Here is a 17,875-nt window from a genome sequence, read left to right on the forward strand (position 1 = left end):
GCTGGAGGCACTTTGAAGAGAGAAGTGGATAAAGTCTAAGCAGCAGGCAGAGGCAAGAGGAGCTAAGGCCCGGCAAGCCATACGGGGAGTATGGATTTTCTTCTTAGTGCCTGGGGAAGCCGTGAAGGGCTTTAAATGCATGAGTGACATGCTTGGATTGACCTTTTAGGGAGAGAAGACTCTGCCTTTCAGCAAGAGACTGCTCAGTGAGGGTTGTGATCTTCTGAAAGACGAACCAGCGGGATTTGCTGATAGACTGGATGTGGCAGTGAGGGCAAGAGAGGGGTGTTCCCGGGTTCCTGGCTCGAGTAACTGACTGGACTCTGGGTGTGTAAACAAGGAAGTGGACATGAGAGAAGAAGGTGGGCTGGATATTTAGGTGTGTGTGGGGGTGTTTACAGAATTGAGGTTGGGGAGGAGTGACTTCCAAGATTTTAGCTTCTACACCCACAGAGGTGGGGTATGACAAGAATAAAACAAGGATGCGTGCACTGGGGAGAAATAATAGCATGGCTCCAGTTACATATTGCAGGATCTTGGGGTTAGGGGCCTTTGAAACATCCAAGTGGAAAGGCTGAACAGGCAGTTGGCTTACTGAGTTTTATGTCTCAAAGGAGAGAGATGGGCAGGAGACACACAGGAGTGCTTTAGAAGGGTTATGGAAAAGGGAGTTAAAAGGTTACGTTGGTGCAAAAAACTTTGAAACCCACGCACACAAGGGATCTTCCAAAAGTTATGGAAAAATGAGTGTTACGAAAAACTGCATTGATTTCATATTCCTAGACGAAGGAGGAGTTCCTGATGTGTAACTGATGACTGGAGTCTTCAAAGTGGCTGAGATCAATAGAGACAGTTTTGTCCTGTGAGCAGAGGATGCAGGTGCACACCCCGAGGAACATGTAAAATTTAGTTGGAACTCCCGTATGAAGGACAATGGTAGCTACATAACTGAGTCCCACTCACCCTGCCCAAAACACCTACAGTACAGCAAGGAGAGCAAATAACATCATGCATGACCCACTGGGAGGGAGAGAACACCGTGCCACTCCAATTCTCATAAGTCGAAAAGCAAATCAAATTCCAACAGAACGCCTGCTGCCCGCCTCCCCCCTTTAAGACTGTAGTGGTGGAGAGCAAATGAGAGGAATCCCAAGAGACTGAATCAAAAAGAGGAGGACAGAAAGACAAAGTCAGGGATTAGAAAAAAGAACGCTATCCTATCATTTGTGGGCAGATGGACTGAACTGGAGGGCACCATGTTAGCTGGACTAAGCCAGACCCAGAAAGAGAAACAGCCTTGTTCTCTCATGCGTGGATGCTAGAAAGACAGCTGACCTGAATGTAGATTAATGATTCCTTCAGAGAGGGGAGACAGAGGGAGGTAGAATCCCAAAATGTAGTTCATTAGAAGGAACACATGATGGCGCTCTACAGCCCGGTGTGGTGGCTGTGGTATAGGGTCATACAATGTTTTCTCAATAAACAGAAGAGAGGAGCTGGAAGGCTCAGAACATGAAGTGAGAAGGAGATGGGAATGGCAATTAGCCTGATCTGATCAGTACACACCGTATGCACTTATTGAAATGTCAGACTGTACTTCATAAATATGTACAAGTAAGTATGAATCAAAATAATTTCAAAAAAATGTTGAAGGGGATGGAAATGCCAACTTACCCGATTTTATTATTACACATTGTGTACATGTATTAGATTATCACAGTGTACCCCATAAACATGTACAATTAAAATGAGAGTAAAGTTTTAAAATAAGTCAGGGCTTGCTAATTCTTAGCTTTGGCTAGAGGAAAGACATCAGGACACATGCAGGAAAGGAGGTGGTGTTTTGGAGAAGCACTACTTCCGGGGGAGACTCATTGCCTGGATGTTCCTCCACAGATGACCGGGCTGAGTCCCGGGAAACCAGTCACAAGTTGAAGATGCATCTGGCACACCTCGCCTACCGAACGGCACCGCTTGGCCTGGCTTGTGTTGCACCTGCTTGCTGCACTTGTGTGAGCTTGCACAGAGGCTGCATCACCTAACACAAAGCCTATTTGTAATGAAGTGTCGCCTGTCTCATGTGATGTATTGAATACGGAACATGACGGAGCACAGTGGGCAGTGTGGGTTATCTCTGCTCAGTCACATGGCTGATGGAAAGCTGAGGTCCACTGCCACAGCCAGTGCCCTGAGAGTATTGCACTGCAAAACAGTGTCCTTTCGCCCCATCGTCGAGTTCAAAAATTGTCGAGTTGAGCCGGTGTGGGCTGGGAACTGGCTGTACAGGAAGGGCGGGGTACCTGGTGGAGGTGAGAAAATCAAGGGAAAGAAGAGAGTGGGACAGCTGAAGCTCTCGCAGAAGCAAAATTCACACCAATGCCTCCCCCACTGAATGGAGGACATGACCACACATAGAAAACAGACCACATCCGCCTGCGGCGCCAGCACCCCGGGTTCTATTCCCGGTTGGGGCGCCGGATTCTGTCCCGGTTGCTTCTCTTCCAGTTCAGCTCTCTGCTATGGCCTGGGAAAGCAGTGGAAGATGGTCCAAGTCCTTGGACCCCTGCACCCACGTGGGAGACCCGGAAGAAGCTCTTGGCTCCTGGCCTTGGATCAGCTCGGCTCTGGCCGTTCGGTCGTTCAGGGAATGAACCAGTGGATGGAAGATCTCACTCTCTCTCTGGCTCTACCTCTACCTCTCTCTCTGTCTTTCAGATAAATTAAATGAATGTTAAAAAAAAAAAAAGGCAAGAGAGATAGCTAGTTCTCTTTCGGTCACTGGGGACACAGCAAGTAGACAGCTTTCTGTAAACCAGCGGAAGATCTGTTCCAAAAAACCCACCACCCTGGGACTCTGATCTCAGATCTCCAGCCTCCAGAACTGTGAGAAACAAATGTTTGTGCCTTCCAGTCTATGCCAATTGTTAAAGCGGCACAAGTGGCAGGAGTAGGCAGCCTGATCATGTCCCTAATCTTAGGGGGGAATAATTCAGTCATTCATCACCGAGTGCGATGCTAGCTGTAGATGTTAGCTACTGTCCTTTGCTGTGAGGGAAATGCCCTTCTATTCCTAGTTTTGTTGAATGTTTTCTTCCTGAAAAGGTATTGATTTTTCTCTATCTGTTGAGATCATCAGGTGGTTTATAAACTTAACTGAAAATCAATATTATAATGCATATGAATAGAATAAAGGCTAAAAGCAAACTTCTATCAGGTTGGTTTGAGATCTTTTGTTTTTTAAAGATTTATTTATTTATTTGAAAGGCAGAGTTACAGAATGGCAGAGACAGACAGAGAGAGTCTTCCATCCAATGGTTCACTCCCCAGGTGGCTGCAATGGCCGGAGCTGTGCCAGTCTGAAGCCAGGAGCCAGGAACTTCTGGGTCTCCCACATGGGTGCAGGGGCCCAAGCACTTGGGCCACCTTCCACTGCTTTCCCAGGCCGTAGCAGAGAGCCATATCAGAAGTCGAGCAGCTGGTACCAGGACTGGCGCCCATGTGGGATGCCGATGTCACAGGTGGTGGCTTTACCCACTGCGCCACAGCGCTGGCCCCAATCTTGTTTTTTACTATAGGTAGGTATTCCAGCTAAAAATTTCCCTCCAAGCAAAGCCTGAGTTGTACCAACTAAAGTGTGGCATGCTGTGCTTTTGTTCTCATCCACTTCAGCGAGTTCTCACTTCCCCTGTGATATCTTCTCGGGCCCACTGCCCCTGCAGAAGCATGGTGCTTGACTTTCACATTTTCACCTGTGGATTTCCCCGAATTCTCTCTGTGCCCGATTACTAGTTTTATTCCATTTTGGCCAGAAAACGTATTTGGTATATCTTAGTTCTTTTTTTTTTTTTTCCCTCTGCAGCCACAGCCCACGACAGGGCGACGGCGAGGGATGCCCGCCACGTCACAGGACCCCGACTCCCCCGTGCGCGAAAGCACGGGGACAGCAGAGGCCGGGCCGGTTTCTGCACCCCTGCCACCCACACACCACCCACAGAACAAGGGGCCCGCAGGCCAGAACGAGAGGCTCGGCAACGTTTGCCATGAACGCCCTTGTCTGGAGCAGCTTAAGTCCGGCCCAGGAGAGCGCCACAACACCACATCGGTCCTTAGTTCTTTTAAATTAAAAAATTAATTGAGATGTGTGATACGGCCTGGGGTAGGTTCTATCTTGGAAAATGTTCCATGGTATTGGAGAAGACTGTCTCCCACGGATGCTGGGTGGTGTTTTGTGGCTGTCCGTTAGGTCTGCTTGGTTTGTGAGTATCCAAGTCTTCTGTTTCCTTATGCATGCCTATTTATTCTACTCGTTATTGAAAGAAGGGTGTTGAATTTCTGAATAGTTACTGCTGAGTGACCTGATTCCCCCTTCAAGCCCATGAGTTTTTAATTCGTGTGTCTCGGGGCTCTGTGGTTAGGTGCCTGCATTTATCATGGTTCTGTCTTCTCATCCATTGCCCTGTTCTCATTAGGAGATGGCCTTTTCTCCAGTGATAATTTTGGTTCTAAAGTCTATTTTGTCTGGTATTTAGTACAGATACTTTGGCGATTTTAGTTACGGTCCTCATGGATGGTCTTTCCATCCTTTTACTTCTCAGCCTGTTTTTTTTGTCTTTGATTCCAAAACGTGTCTCTTGTGCATCACATAGCTTAGTTGGATTATGTTTACTTTTTTCTTTTAAAATTTATTCTGCCAATTTCTCCCTTTCAGTTAATATAATTACTGAGAAGGTAAGACGTACACTACCACTTGTTACCTGTAGGTCTTATGCATGTTTGCATTTCTATTTTTCCACTATTTTTAAAAAATCTTGAATAGATATTTTTGAGTCAACTATTTTAATTTCCTTGCTGTTTATTCTACTATGTTTTGGAAGTATTTTCTTAGTGAGTGCCCTGGGAATTGCAGTTAATGTAGCAATAGTGTGGTTCAGATTATATCAACTTAATCGGAACAAAAATTCTGCTGCAATATAGCTTCATTCATTTAAGCCTCCTGTATGATACTATTGCCATGTGAATTATGTGCTTATAAATTTTAAGCCCCCAAACACAGTTTCATATTGCCATATGCTATCTTAAGTTAGAGAGAAAAAGGTAGAAAATTGTATTTTATATTCACCCATGCTGCTAACTTCATGGGTGCTGTTTATTTCCCAATGTGCATTTGAGTTACTGGCCAGTGTGTTCTCATTTCCGCTTGAAGGATGTCATTTAGGATTTGCACAGAGCAGGTCTGCTAGTGACAGTTTCTCTGTTGTTCTTTATCGGGAATGACTTCTTATTTCATTTACTTTTGAAAGGTAGTTTTACTGGATATAGAATTCTTGGTCAACTCATTTCTTCTAGCTCTCTGCCTACGTCACTGCCTTCCTCAGGGCGCAGGAGTACCTAATGCCCCACACCTATTATGGCAATGATGGCAACAGTGTTAGTGTTGCCAGTCAACAGTGTTAGTGTTGAGTACTCATAGAATACACCAGAAATTTTCAGGAATCACTAGAGATTATGGTGGTAGCAGCAGCAGTGACAGGCAGGCCTCCCGTGGGAAAGCTCGGGTCTTTATCCCAGGATTCCAGAAACACTTTTTTCCTTTTGCTGTTAAGACAGCTCTAGAGCCAGTACTGTGGCATAGTGGGCTCTGCCTCCAGTTGCAGTGCTGACATCCTATATGGATGCCGGTTCGAGTCCTGGCTGTTCCACTCCCGATCCAGCTCTCTGCTATGGCCTGGGAAAGCAGTGGAAGACGGCCCAAGTTCTTGGGTCCCTGCACCTATGTGGGAGACCTGGAAGAAGCTCCTGGCTCCTGGCTTTGGATCCACAGAGCTCTAGGCATTGTGGCCATCTGGGGAGTGAAAACCTCTCTCTTTCTCTCTCTGTCTCTCCTTTCTTTGTGTAACTCTGACTTTGAAATAAATAAATAACTCTTTTTTTATTTTTTATTTTGACAGAGTTATAGACAGTGAGAGAGAGAGACAGAGAGAAAGGTCTTCCTTCCATTGGTATACACCCCAAATGGCCGCTACTGCCCGAAACTTTATTTAAAAAAAAAAAATTAAACATTTTGGTTTAAACGTTTTAAAATTCATGCATATGAGGGATCTTCAAAAAGCTCACGGAAAATGCATATTATGAAAAATTATCCATGGGTTTCAATTTATTTCACCTAAAAGTAAACTTCTTGGGGCCATCATTGTGGCACAGCAGGTTAAAGCCACGCCTGCAGTGCTGACATCCCATGTGGGCACTGGTTCGAGTCCCGGCTGCTCCACTTCTGATCCAGCTCTCTGCTGATGGCCTGGGAAAGCACTAGGAGATGGCCAAGTGCTTGGGCCCCTGCACCTGCATGAGAGACGGATTTGCTCACTATACAGCAGTGCTGGCCGTTTGGAGCATAATTAAGGTCAAATAGAGAAAGGCTTCCTGCTTTGCCCTTTTTCTCAGAGTCGCTTTGGCTATCCAGGCTTTGTGGTGCCAGGCAAATTTGACTAGTGTTTTTTCCTTTCTTTTTTTTTTTTTCCTACTTCTGGTGGAAATGTCATTGGTATTTTGATAGGGATTGGATTGAATCAGTAAATAACTCTGATAGCATGACTATTGAACAATAAAAATACCAACTCGGAACAGATGGATAGGATATAGGAGACAGGGACACTTCAGCAGATCTGACTACAGTACTTCTTGGCTGTTGTGAGTTTTGGATCATGAGCCAGGGGGAATGCCTTTTACCCAAATCTCAGTAGTCTTATTACCTACAGTGCTACCTGACTCAACATTAGCCTGTTTGTGAGTCATGCATTTTTCAATTTGTTGTTAGGCTCCTGTGCCAGGATCTGTCCAGGGTCCAGATATTATAAAATCATCACACCTGCCAGTGAGCTTCAACTGGAAATAAGCACAATGAATAGTCACTGCACATGGTAAATGTTAAAAAGAAATTGAGGGGCTGGCATCGTGGCTTAGCGGGTGAAGCCACCGCCTGCAGTGCTGGTACCCCATATGAGCAACAGTTCGAGTCCCAGCTGCTTCACTTCCAATCCAGCTCCCTGCTAATGTGCCTGGGAAAGCAGTGGAGGATGGCCCAGGTCCTTGAGTCCGGGCACCCAAGTGGGAGCCCCGGAAGAAGCTCCTGGCTCCTGGCTTCGGATCAGCTCAGCTCCGGCCGTTGTGACCATTTGGGGAGTGAACCAGTGGTTGGAAAAACTGTCTCTGTGTCTCTACATTGCTCTGTAACTCTCTCAAATCAATAAAATAAATCTTAATAAATAAATAAATTTATTTTAAAATTCCATCTTTCCCCCCATATTAGTTTTGCATCAAGGGATCAGCTTAAATGAGTGAGGAGCTGATTAGACAAACCCAGCGAGAGCTGGCACTCTCAGGCAGCTGCACTCAATTGCTGTCCACAGGCAGAATTTCTTTTCTTGCAAAGCTTCAGTTTGCTTGAAAGGCCAGTGGGCGGGGCTAGCCATTTAAGACAGTGGCTCCAAACTGCCACTCATCCGTAGCACTGAGGAAGGGTATTAAGATGATGAATTCCCAGATTCCACTTTCTGAGACTGCCATTCAATAGGTCTAGAATATTTTCCCATTTCCCAGTGAGCTCTCTGATTTAGGGGAAAAAAAAAATCAAGTGACAGTAAAAAAAAAAAAAAAAAAACGGTTGGAAGATGGGAAAAGAAAATGGCATAAAACAGGTTAGCATAATCTGGGGGTGGCGGTGAGGTCTTGGAGTGCCCAGGCCTTCACTTACGCGGTCAGGTTCCCCTCTTGAGTTGGAGCAGACAGCTGAGTTCTGACCCTGGCTCTGCCACCAATAATTACAGGACCCTGGACAAGCCACCCTGCTTCCCAGGGTCAAGCCTTTGTGGGAGGTGCGGGTACCAAAACGCAGCCACTTACACGTCATCCCCTGCTGAAATGAGTGGAGAGATCCTGCAGGAGGGACAGTCTCATATGTGCCTGTGACAAGGGCTGTGACAAGGGCTCTCTACGAGCCATGAATTTGGACAAAGGCCACTGCAACCTTCCACAGAGGACATTTCTGTGAGCTGGCCGCCCAGCCACTGCCCAGACTGGGACTGATGGTTGGTGCTTGGAGCCAAGGATAGTTGTCTCAAAACAATTCCCATTTCTCATTGTACCTTCACAAACCCTTGGTTTCCTTTGCTGTCCACTTAAGCCCACCCAGGTTACAGCACACACATTCCAGGTTACAACCTTATGTTCGTTTCCAAGGGAAATAGTGTCAAATCTTCGAGGCCCCCTCTCCCTGTGGTTGTTTAAGTTGACAGGTGCCTCTTCTGTGACACCTCTTCCAGCAACACATGAATCTATCGCAGTTGATTCTGGGAAATTGTAATCTTTTGTCCCTTCTCTTATGAAATCAAACTAAACACAGTGTTTAAGAGTGAGACAAAATTACAGCCTATGGCATTTAACTGCGCCTTGCCAGGATTTTCACAGAATCACAAAAACAGAACCAAACTTCTGAAGGGCATTCAGTTTGGATAAATGCTCGATGCTTAAGGACTTTTAAGAACTTTCAGTAAGCAATCTGGGTGAAGCTAGCAAGTCTCATGTTCTTGGGACACTGGCTTGGCCTTCTGTGCCATATGACCATGCGCTGACTATTGGTCGGGGCAGGTGACTCCTGAGCATAGCGATCCAAAAGGTACCGCGGTTTCTGCCCTGGAGGGAGGATGATTTTTATTGTCTTCATTTTATTATTTAAAATTTTTCTTATTTGAAAGACAAAAAAAAAAAAAAAATTCAGGCCGGTGCCACGGCTCACTAGGCTAATCCTCCACCTTGCGGCGCTGGCACACTGGGTTCTAGTCCCGGTTGGGGCGCCGGATTCTGTCCCGGTTGCCCCTCTTCCAGGCCAACTCTCTGCTGTGGCCAGGGAGTGCAGTGGAGGATGGCCCAGGTGCTTGGGCCCTGCACCCCATGGGAGACCAGGAGAAGCACCTGGCTCCTGGCTTCAGATCAGCACGGTGCGCCAGCAGCAGTGTGCCAGCCGTGGCGGCCATTGGAGGGTGAACCAATGGCAAAGGAAGACCTTTCTCTCTGTCCCTCTCTCTCACTGTCCACTCTGCCTGTAAAAAAAAAAAAAATAAAAAAGAAAGAAAGAAAAAGAGAGTGAGCTGCCATCTGCTGTTTACTCTCCAGATGCCTGCCACAGTTGTCCTTGGCTGGGGCCAAAGCTGCAGGCTGGAGAACTCCACAGTGGTCTTCCACTTGGGTGGCAACGACCCAACCACTTGAGCCATCACCTGCTGCCTCTTGGGATGTGCATAAGCAGGAAACTGGGATGGGCAGCAGAGCCAGGCCTTGAACCAGGCACTCCAAGACTGCTATACCCAATGCCTTCCTTGTGTCTTTGGTATAGCAATCTCCTCATTATGTACTGAGGTTAAATATGTCATTTCAGAAGAGGGCGGGGGGGGGGTGGGCATTGCGCAGAAGCTGTTAAAGCTATCATTTGGGATATCTACATCCCATATTGGAGCACTGGTTTGAGGTTTGGCTCCTCTACTTTTTTTAAGATTTATTTTATTTATTTGAAAGACAGAGTTACGAAGAGAAGTAGAGACACAGAGAGAGGTCTTCCATCCACTGGTTCACTCCCCAGATGGCCACAACGGCCGGAGCTGTGCTGATCCTAAGCCAGGAGCTGGGAGCTTCTTCCGGATCTCCCTCATGGGTGCAGGGGCCCAAGGAGTTGGGCCATCTTCTACTGCTATCCCAGACAACAGCAGAGAGCTGGATCGGAAATGGAGCAGCCAGGACTAGAACTGGCACCCATATGGGATGCTGGCACTCCAGGCCAGGGCTTTAATCCGCTGTGCCACAGTGCCGGCCCCTCCTCTACTTTTTTTAAATAAATATTTATTTATTTATTTGAAAGTCAGTGTTACACAAAAAGGAGAGGCAGAGAGAGAGGTCTTCCATCTGCTGGTTCACTCCCCAATTGGCCTCAATGGCCGGAGCTACATCGATCCGAAGCCAGGAGCTAGGAGCTTCTTCCGGGCCTCCTACATGAGCGTAGGGGCCCAAGGACTTGGGCCATCTTCTACTGCTTTCCCAGGCCATAGCAGAGAGCTGGATGGAAAGTGGAGCAGCCGGGACTCGAACTGTTGTCCATACGGGATGCCGGCACTGCAGGAGGTGGCTTTACACACTATGCCACAGTGCCAGCCCCTACTCTGCTTCTGATCTGACTTCCTGCTGGGCAGCAGATGGTGGGCTCAAGTTCTTGGGTTCCTCATGTGGGTTTCACTCATGTTGGTTTCACTCATGTGGGACACCTGGATAGAATTCTGTTTTGCCCTGGCCCAGTCCCTACCTGTTGCAGGCAATTAAGGAGTGAAATGGTAAATCTTTTCTCTATTCTGACCTCTCTGTAACTCTGCCTTTCAAATAATTAAAAAAAAAAATAGCAGATGGGGATAGAGAAAGACATGGGGGCCAGTTATTTTGAGATCTGGAAGGAGGCATATGCAAGATTGTTACTATGATCACTAACCTTGTACTAGAAATTCCTAGGAAGGTTGTGTGCAGGGGTGCTGGAGCTGTCAGCTGGCACAGACGGCACAGACGTCCAGACTTCCCAAGAGCTGACCCCATGTTTGATCCGTGAACCTCGCTGCATGCGTGCACACACACCCTGTACCTCACCCCTTACCCAGCCTCTCATCTCTCCCACTTCACTCCTAACCTTCCCTTGTCAAGAGTGTTCCTAGGCCGGTGCTGCGGCTCACTTGGCTAATCCTCTGCCTGCGGCGCCGGCACACCGGGTTCTGTCCCAGTTGCTCCTCTTCCAGTCCAGCTCTCTGCTGTGGCCCGGGAAGGCAGTGGAGGATGGTCCAAGCACTGGGGCCCTGCACCCGCATGGGAGACCAGGAGAAGCACCTGGCTCCTGATCAGTGTGGTGCGCTGGCCGCAGTGGCCATTGGTGGGTGAACCAATGGAAAAAGGAGGACCTTTCTCTGTTTCTCTCTCTCTCACTGTCTAACTCTGCCTGTCAGGGAAAAAAAAAAAAAAAAAAAGAGTGTTCCTGGGGCTGGTGCTGTGGCATAGCGGGTAGAGCTGCCGCCTGCAGTGCCGGCATCCCATATGGGTGCCCGTTTGAGACCCAATTGCTCCACTTTCCATCTAGCTCTCTGCTATGGCCTGGGAAAGCAGTAGAGGAGGGCCCAAATCCTGGGGCCCCTGCACCCGCATGGGAGACCCAGAAGAAGCTCCTGGTTCCTGGCTTTGGATCGGCTCAGCTCCCGCCATTGCAGCCATTTGAGGAGTGAATCAGCGGATGGAAGACCTCTCTTTCTCTCTGCCTCTCTGTAACTCTGCCTTTCAAATATAAATAAATCTTTAAAAAAAAAAAAAGTGTTCCATTAAGGAATAATGCTTCATGCTAACTTTTCTCCTTTGCTGAATTAGAAATAATTTCCTGGGACTAGAAAAATTTTCAATCCATGAACTTACAAAACTAAATTAAAGTGAGTATGAGAGGCCTGCGCTGTGGCGAAGCGGGTAAAGCCGCTGCCTGCAGTGCTGGCATCTCATATGGGCGCCGGTTCGAGTCCTGGCTGTTCTGCTTCCGATCCAGCTCTCTGCTATGGCCTGGGAAAGCAGTAGAAGATGGCCCAAGTCTTTGGGCCCCTGCCCTTGCATGGAAAACCCGGAGGAAGCTCCTGGCTTCGGATCAGCGCAGTTCTGGGCATTGCAGTCAACTGGGGAGTAAACCAGCAGATAGAAGCCCTCTCTCTCCCTCTCTCCCTCTGCTTCTTTCTGTGTAACCCTTTCAAGTAAATAAATAAATCTTTCAAAAAATAAAAAAAGTGAATATGAGTGTTCACATTCAAACCAGCCACAAAGAAAATGGAATGAAAGCTCCCTGCTGGCCACGGTCAGCACGCAATGACGCCACATACAGGAGGGCCGTTCAGAAGGCTTCCTGCCCATGGCAGTGGGTGTCAGGAGGGCTGCAGCTCTTGGCTTACTGTCAAGTGGAGGAAATATGGTAACCTGATGTCGGGCAAAGGCGAAATTGCAGATATGGGCCCCTGTGCAGCACCACACAGTGAACTGGCGTGCTAGCAGCCGTCCCAGGTGTGTGTGCCTCATGTATTCCTACGGAGCTGGGTCACCTGGCCACAGTTTTCTGTACCTAAAGCTGCTTGTGGACCCAACTGCATAGCAGCAACAAGAAGCACGCCTTTCGCCCCAGTCCCTCCCAAACCTATCAATCACATTAGAACAACCAGGCCTCTTTCTAACCTGGTGCCAATCAAAGTGCAATGTCCCATCCATCCATGTTACCCAAGTGAGGTTTTCAAAAAAAATGCTGACAAACAGGACTCAGGCTGATTAACACTAAAAATGAAACTCTATGATTTTACAGAGAACTCATTGACATCTTCTCCTGCCTGTTCATCTTGCAGTAAGTCAATTTTGTTGAGGAAGTTACCAATATTTACTGAAAAAACAGTGCAGACTATGGGCAAGGCTCTGGCAACTGAAAACATTCAATTCCACTCGTACTTCCTCGGGGATTTAGAATGTGTCTGCAGCCGAGAGAAACACAACTGAGACAGGAATAAAGGATGCACCTTGTGAGTCTTCAAAGTGCTTTATTCCGTGAAGCCCGGCTCATGACGGGAGTGTACTGTTAGCACTAGGAAATACAAGGCAAACTTCCTCACTCTGTCCAATAGTTTATCAACAGAAATGAATGACAAAGACCATTACAGAGGAAAAGAAAGCATTTTGTAAACTTCTAAAGGCATACACAGATTGGCCACCAAACGAAATGGTTACTCAAATAATGCAGATGGTACCTTATCTTTACTTCAGGGTCAAAGGAACCACAGAACTTCGATGCCAGAATTAATGGCATGTGTATGAGGGGCTCAAGTCACAGAATCAATTAAATACATAAAACGCAGACTTGTACAGCTGGGTTCAGTGGTGTTAACATCATCTGTAGGAGCTAACAGATCTACATACAGTCAGTGGATGGTAGGGCAGGGCTCCGGGGGTGTTGGGGGGAAGGGGTGGCGTTGCTGCTGGCTTCCAAAGATAATGTGACATCAACCCACATACACCGGGGACAGCTGCAACCTGGACAGCCCTGAAGTCAAGTTACGGGAGAAGGCAGCACGGGACCTGGATGAGCTGTTCAGCAATCACTGAAGGGTGGATTTCCCCCCCTTTCCTGAAACTGCCTACCCAAACCATCTCATGTTTTAAACAAGAATATCAAAGGCACAGCGTTAGCACAGCGTATAAATTGATAAGCTACTCTAAGCAAGTCTAATATTTTAGCTTGATGCCTTCCAGAAAATGCAGGAAAGTTGGTAGATACGCGATCAATGTTGGAAATTTACAACCTGATTAAACACAGTCAGCACAGTTTAGGGCAATGAAGTTATTTAACCAGATTTGGGTTAAATTTTTTTTTTTTAAATCATTAAGTTGATACATTTACATCTGGAGGAAACAAAACAATCCTTTTCCTTTTATTGTCAAAGACCGACTACTGTGTACTTTGAATACAACATTCACCTAAACACGTGACTGCAGGACACATCTCAATAGGACAAACATGATTTCACCTACACTGCAAAACGACTTTACATGTAAACTTCAACAACCACATGCTGTACATTAAATTTTTAGATTCAAATATATCCCTGTTTTCCTAATAATGTAAACAGTACAACTGAGGGTCTCAGTTAAAGGGACAATTCATAATAACAAAACACCCGCTGTTTAAACAAAGGCCAAACATAAACGTCTTATAAATCAGATTTGCTTTTGGTAACAGAATTGAGAGTTTTAGTGCTTTGCTTATCTTCCCACGGTGGGAGATGCAGCTACCATTGCCCCAAACTATGCACTTTTCAGGTCAGCTCTGTTTGCATGTCATAGCATTAATTCCTACACTGCAACATAAGGGTGTAAAGAGAAGTAAGCTGTTTTCCTGGGCGCGTTTCTGGAGGTGTCGGCGTCCAGAGTCATTGCGGCATCAGCTTCTCGGCGCACGAGGGACAGTTGCTCTGGGACACCAGGAGTCCCGACACTGTGTGGGGACAGACCCTGAACCAGAACACACGGGGATGCTGGCACTCTTCTGTCCAGGGCCGGGGGCGCAGGTGACAACGATGAAGAGGAGTGTCTACGTGCGGGGTGGAAGTGTAACATTTGCAGTAAGTTTTTTTTTTCTTTTTAATCATCATCATCATTATTATTATCTTCATTATTATTATGAACACTCTCACATCTTTCAACTCAAAAAAAAAAAAAACTGGTCCACAGTTTGTCGTGCGATGCCCACACGGTTCCTCCGCATGCATTTTCTGCTCCCCTCCCCCCAAACAGCTGCTAGCTCATTTGCTTGTGCATTCCTTCGGCTGCAGCTGGAACCAGAGGGTTTCTGTTGTAACAGGTTCTGACTCCAGCTGATGGGTTTTATTTAATTAATTATTGTAAAATGTGCACACACACACACACACCCCCACGCAAAGCGCACGCACTCACACATGCGCACAGTCAGGAATAGCTAGCACGACGCTGGGACATGTCAGGTGGCTGTGAAAGCGGGTCGTCCCCAAAGCAGTCAACTCGGCCTGAAGATGTAAACAAGGAGGTTTGCTTCCTGCAAGATGAGCACTGCACCGAGCTGGGTTTCCTCTCTCCTGCGCTGAAGCCGCCTCTGCCCTTGCCACGCTCAGGTCTGTCCGAGGCCGCGCGGGAGGTTACGTCAAGATGTGGCCGATAAAGTCCAAAAAGCGCTTTGAATACTGCTCTGGGTTCACGGTCGAGATCTCCGCGCCAGCCTGTGCAGTGTTAGAGAGGAGTATTGACACGACGTTTATGACTCCCCAGAATCACTACTCCATGTCCAACCGTGGCTGAATATAATGCTAATAATTTTCAGGTCTCTACAGCCTCGGCTCTAACCCAGCTCCTGACATCTTGGCTATTTTGGCTGAAAGGGCTTATGAGTCTGAAAATGAGGCCAAGGGTGGCAGGAGCGCCATGACAGCTGTGACTTAAAATCCCATCAGCTTGGGGCTGGCGCTGTGGCACAGAAGGGTAAGCTTCTGCCTGCAGCGCCGGCATCCCATATGGGTGCGGGTTCAAGTCCCGGCTGCTTCACTTCTGGTCCACTTCCCTACTAATGTGCCTGGGAAAGCAGAAGATGGCCCAAGTCCTTGGGCCCCTGCACCCATGTGGGAGACCCAGAAGAAGCTCCTGGCTTCAGACTCGCCCAGCCCCAGCCATTGCAGTCATTTGGGGAGTGAACCAGCGGATGAAGATGGATTCTCTCTCTCTCTCTCTGTACCTCTGCTTTTCAAATACATAAATCTTTAAAAAAATCCCATCATCCCTGTTTGGGACATTCCTACCAACCAGGAGGATCTGTGGGGTTTACATTCTAAAGCCATGGGACAACAGCTTTGCATTTCAAGGCAGCAGACCGTGGACACTTGAGGGTGACACACACGTAAGTTCTGGTGAAAGCAAGACCTTCCATGATGTGACTTCAGGACTTAAGATGCTGCTGCACCTCCCGAGAGCTGAGGGCCCTTGGTGCCACCGCTCCTCCGCAGAGACCTGCACGGAGCACGGACGGGGCTCTGCAGAGGCCCAGTGGGGGGTGCTGTTATTACCTGCACAGTGCTGGCCGGTGCTCTGCAGTTTCTGCAGTGTCCTAAGCTGCAAGGGGCAAAGACTAGATTTTTACTAAGTCGCCAGGGGCTATTTTTGGATGCCCACATTCATGGGGGCTCTCGTTATTTCCAGGCCTGGGCTGTTAGAGCAACCTCAAAAAGTATTTCCTTTAGTTCACACAAGCAGGAAGGAGGCGGAGACTCCGCCCCAGGTCTGTGTGTGCAGTCTCCCCCATGGCTTTCAACCCATGGGGCCTCTGGAGTCCCCTGCCTCACTCCCCTGAGCGGGACTCTAAGCAGGGAGAGTGGCTGTGCCTGTGGCGCAGGTGCACTTAGGAATGGCGCTAGGACGCTGCCCCTGTGACCTTGTCTTGCTGAGGCGCTCTCTGGGCCAGGCAGGGTCTGCGGCTGTGCTCTGCGCACAGCAGGAGCCTGTGGCTGAGCTGTTTCTTTGGCAAACAGAATATGGTTTCAGGCTGAATCCACTTCCGGGATGGCAGCCCGTTTGAGTTTCAAATAGAGAAAAAGAGCCTTTAGCTGAGTTGGTTAGCTCTGGCCAGCGCTCTGTGGGAGGCACCTGCCAGCGGGCACAGGCAGCACAAGTCCGACTGCGAGGGATGGGGCTCTGTGGCTTTTCAGTCCACTTGGAGAGCCACAAGTGGAGCCCCACGCTACAAGCCAGAATGGCGTGTAGCCAGGCAGTGGGGCTGCATGGGCAGGGCAGGGCAGGGCAGGAACACAGGGCGGGTGACCCTGCTAGACTCTGCAGAGGAAGCCCTGCTGTGCCCCTGCCTAGCGAGGGGCTCTTGTTGTCACCCCTGAAGCTGTCTGCTTCCGTTCCTTCAGCTGACAGAGGGGACCCACTAGCATCCCCTCGCAAGGGGTCAGCAGGGTACCTGCTGCCCAGCACCGTGCCAATTCTGAGCAGGCACAATAAAGGCCAAGAATGACCATGGGGAAACTTGGACCCTGCACTCACATGGCTGCTGTGACAGAAAAAATACAGCCCACCACGAGAGAAGAAATCTAATCTTGCATACTTTGGAAGCGCCTTAAGCAGAGAACTGTGCTTCAATTCGGAGCACTCTGCATTAAAACCACCAACTTCAGCACTTTAATCTTCAGAACACTTTCCAAACACAAAAGAATTTGTCAGTTCCTAGGGAGGCCTGTGGCTGTACACGTCCTCTGTGTGTCAGAAGAGGCGCGGACTTGCCAGGAGCCCTACCAAGTCCCTGGGAGGGCCGGGCTTTAGCCGCTGGCATTTGCATGAGAACACGGCCCCCCACAGGCAGCGCGCTCCACTAAAGGGCTCTGAACAGCGCCCGCAGAGAGGAGGAGCCCGCAGGAGAAAGGAGTGGTCTCGGCTCCCGGCCACGCTGAGGACCCCGAGGGAGAATCGGGAGCGTGTACTTACGCCGTGCTTCACAGTTTTTGCAGCGTGGGCAGCTTTCTTTTTTGCATCATAATGAGTGAGAATGTCAATAATTGCCATGAAGTACACCTCCTTCCTAGGCGAGTCTGCAAAGGGATGAGAGCAAGTGAATGACGTCACCGGGAGGGAGACACAAGCACTGTGCAGGGAAGGAGAGGAGCCTGGGGCTGAAGCAGCCTGGGGACAAACTCCAAGGGACTCCTGCGTGCTCCTCCCAGCCCTGGGGACTCTACCCAATGTGCTTTCAAAATAACAAGTGAAAAAACCTACCATAACCCCAGGATATGAACACTGGAGCTCCAAGGGTGCAACTGAATGCTTTTATTTTTACTTTTTGATAATCTGCATTTTCTTGAATGACTGTGTAAAGAGGAATGCTATCTTAAAAATACTTAGGAAACAAGTGTAACTAACTGTGTTCATTAATCCTTTCTTTACCATAAGCTGCAGTGTTGGTAAGCAGTTCTCACTGGATGCAGTATCAGAACTGGATAAAGGCACAGAGCACCCCAATATCTACTTAGTCCCAAAAATATGATGTTGCTTCAATTCTGAATAGAAAGGACAGCACATTTGACTACATCTAGTTTTCTGTGTTAAAGAAACAATTTTGGTGAGCAAAATAAGAATAGAACAAAACATAACTCAAACCCATTTGGGTGAGATGCCATCTGTGTTTTTTTTTTTTTAAGAAAAAAAAATCAATGAACCACACTATTATTCAGAAAATGAGAGGCTGCATTTATCAAATCACTAAAATATT

General features: G+C 48.0%; 1 protein-coding gene across 2 annotated transcripts in view; it reads right to left on the minus strand.

The window, feature by feature from the left end:
* Nucleotides 1-12,612: 12,612 nt before the first annotated feature.
* PIP4K2A (phosphatidylinositol-5-phosphate 4-kinase type 2 alpha) overlaps nucleotides 12,613-17,875 on the minus strand; it is a 180,633-nt gene continuing 175,370 nt past the window's right edge. For both annotated transcript variants that reach the window (XM_002717397.4, XM_051820700.2), the window contains exons 9-10: nucleotides 17,095-17,198; nucleotides 12,613-14,840 (exon numbers count right to left, since the gene is read on the minus strand). In XM_002717397.4, the coding sequence (XP_002717443.3) occupies nucleotides 14,760-14,840; nucleotides 17,095-17,198 (185 nt within the window). In that variant the 3' untranslated portion in view covers nucleotides 12,613-14,759. The remainder of the gene's footprint in view (nucleotides 14,841-17,094; nucleotides 17,199-17,875) is intronic.

This window comes from Oryctolagus cuniculus, chromosome 13, assembly GCF_964237555.1.
Source record: "Oryctolagus cuniculus chromosome 13, mOryCun1.1, whole genome shotgun sequence".
Lineage (NCBI taxonomy): Eukaryota > Metazoa > Chordata > Mammalia > Lagomorpha > Leporidae > Oryctolagus > Oryctolagus cuniculus.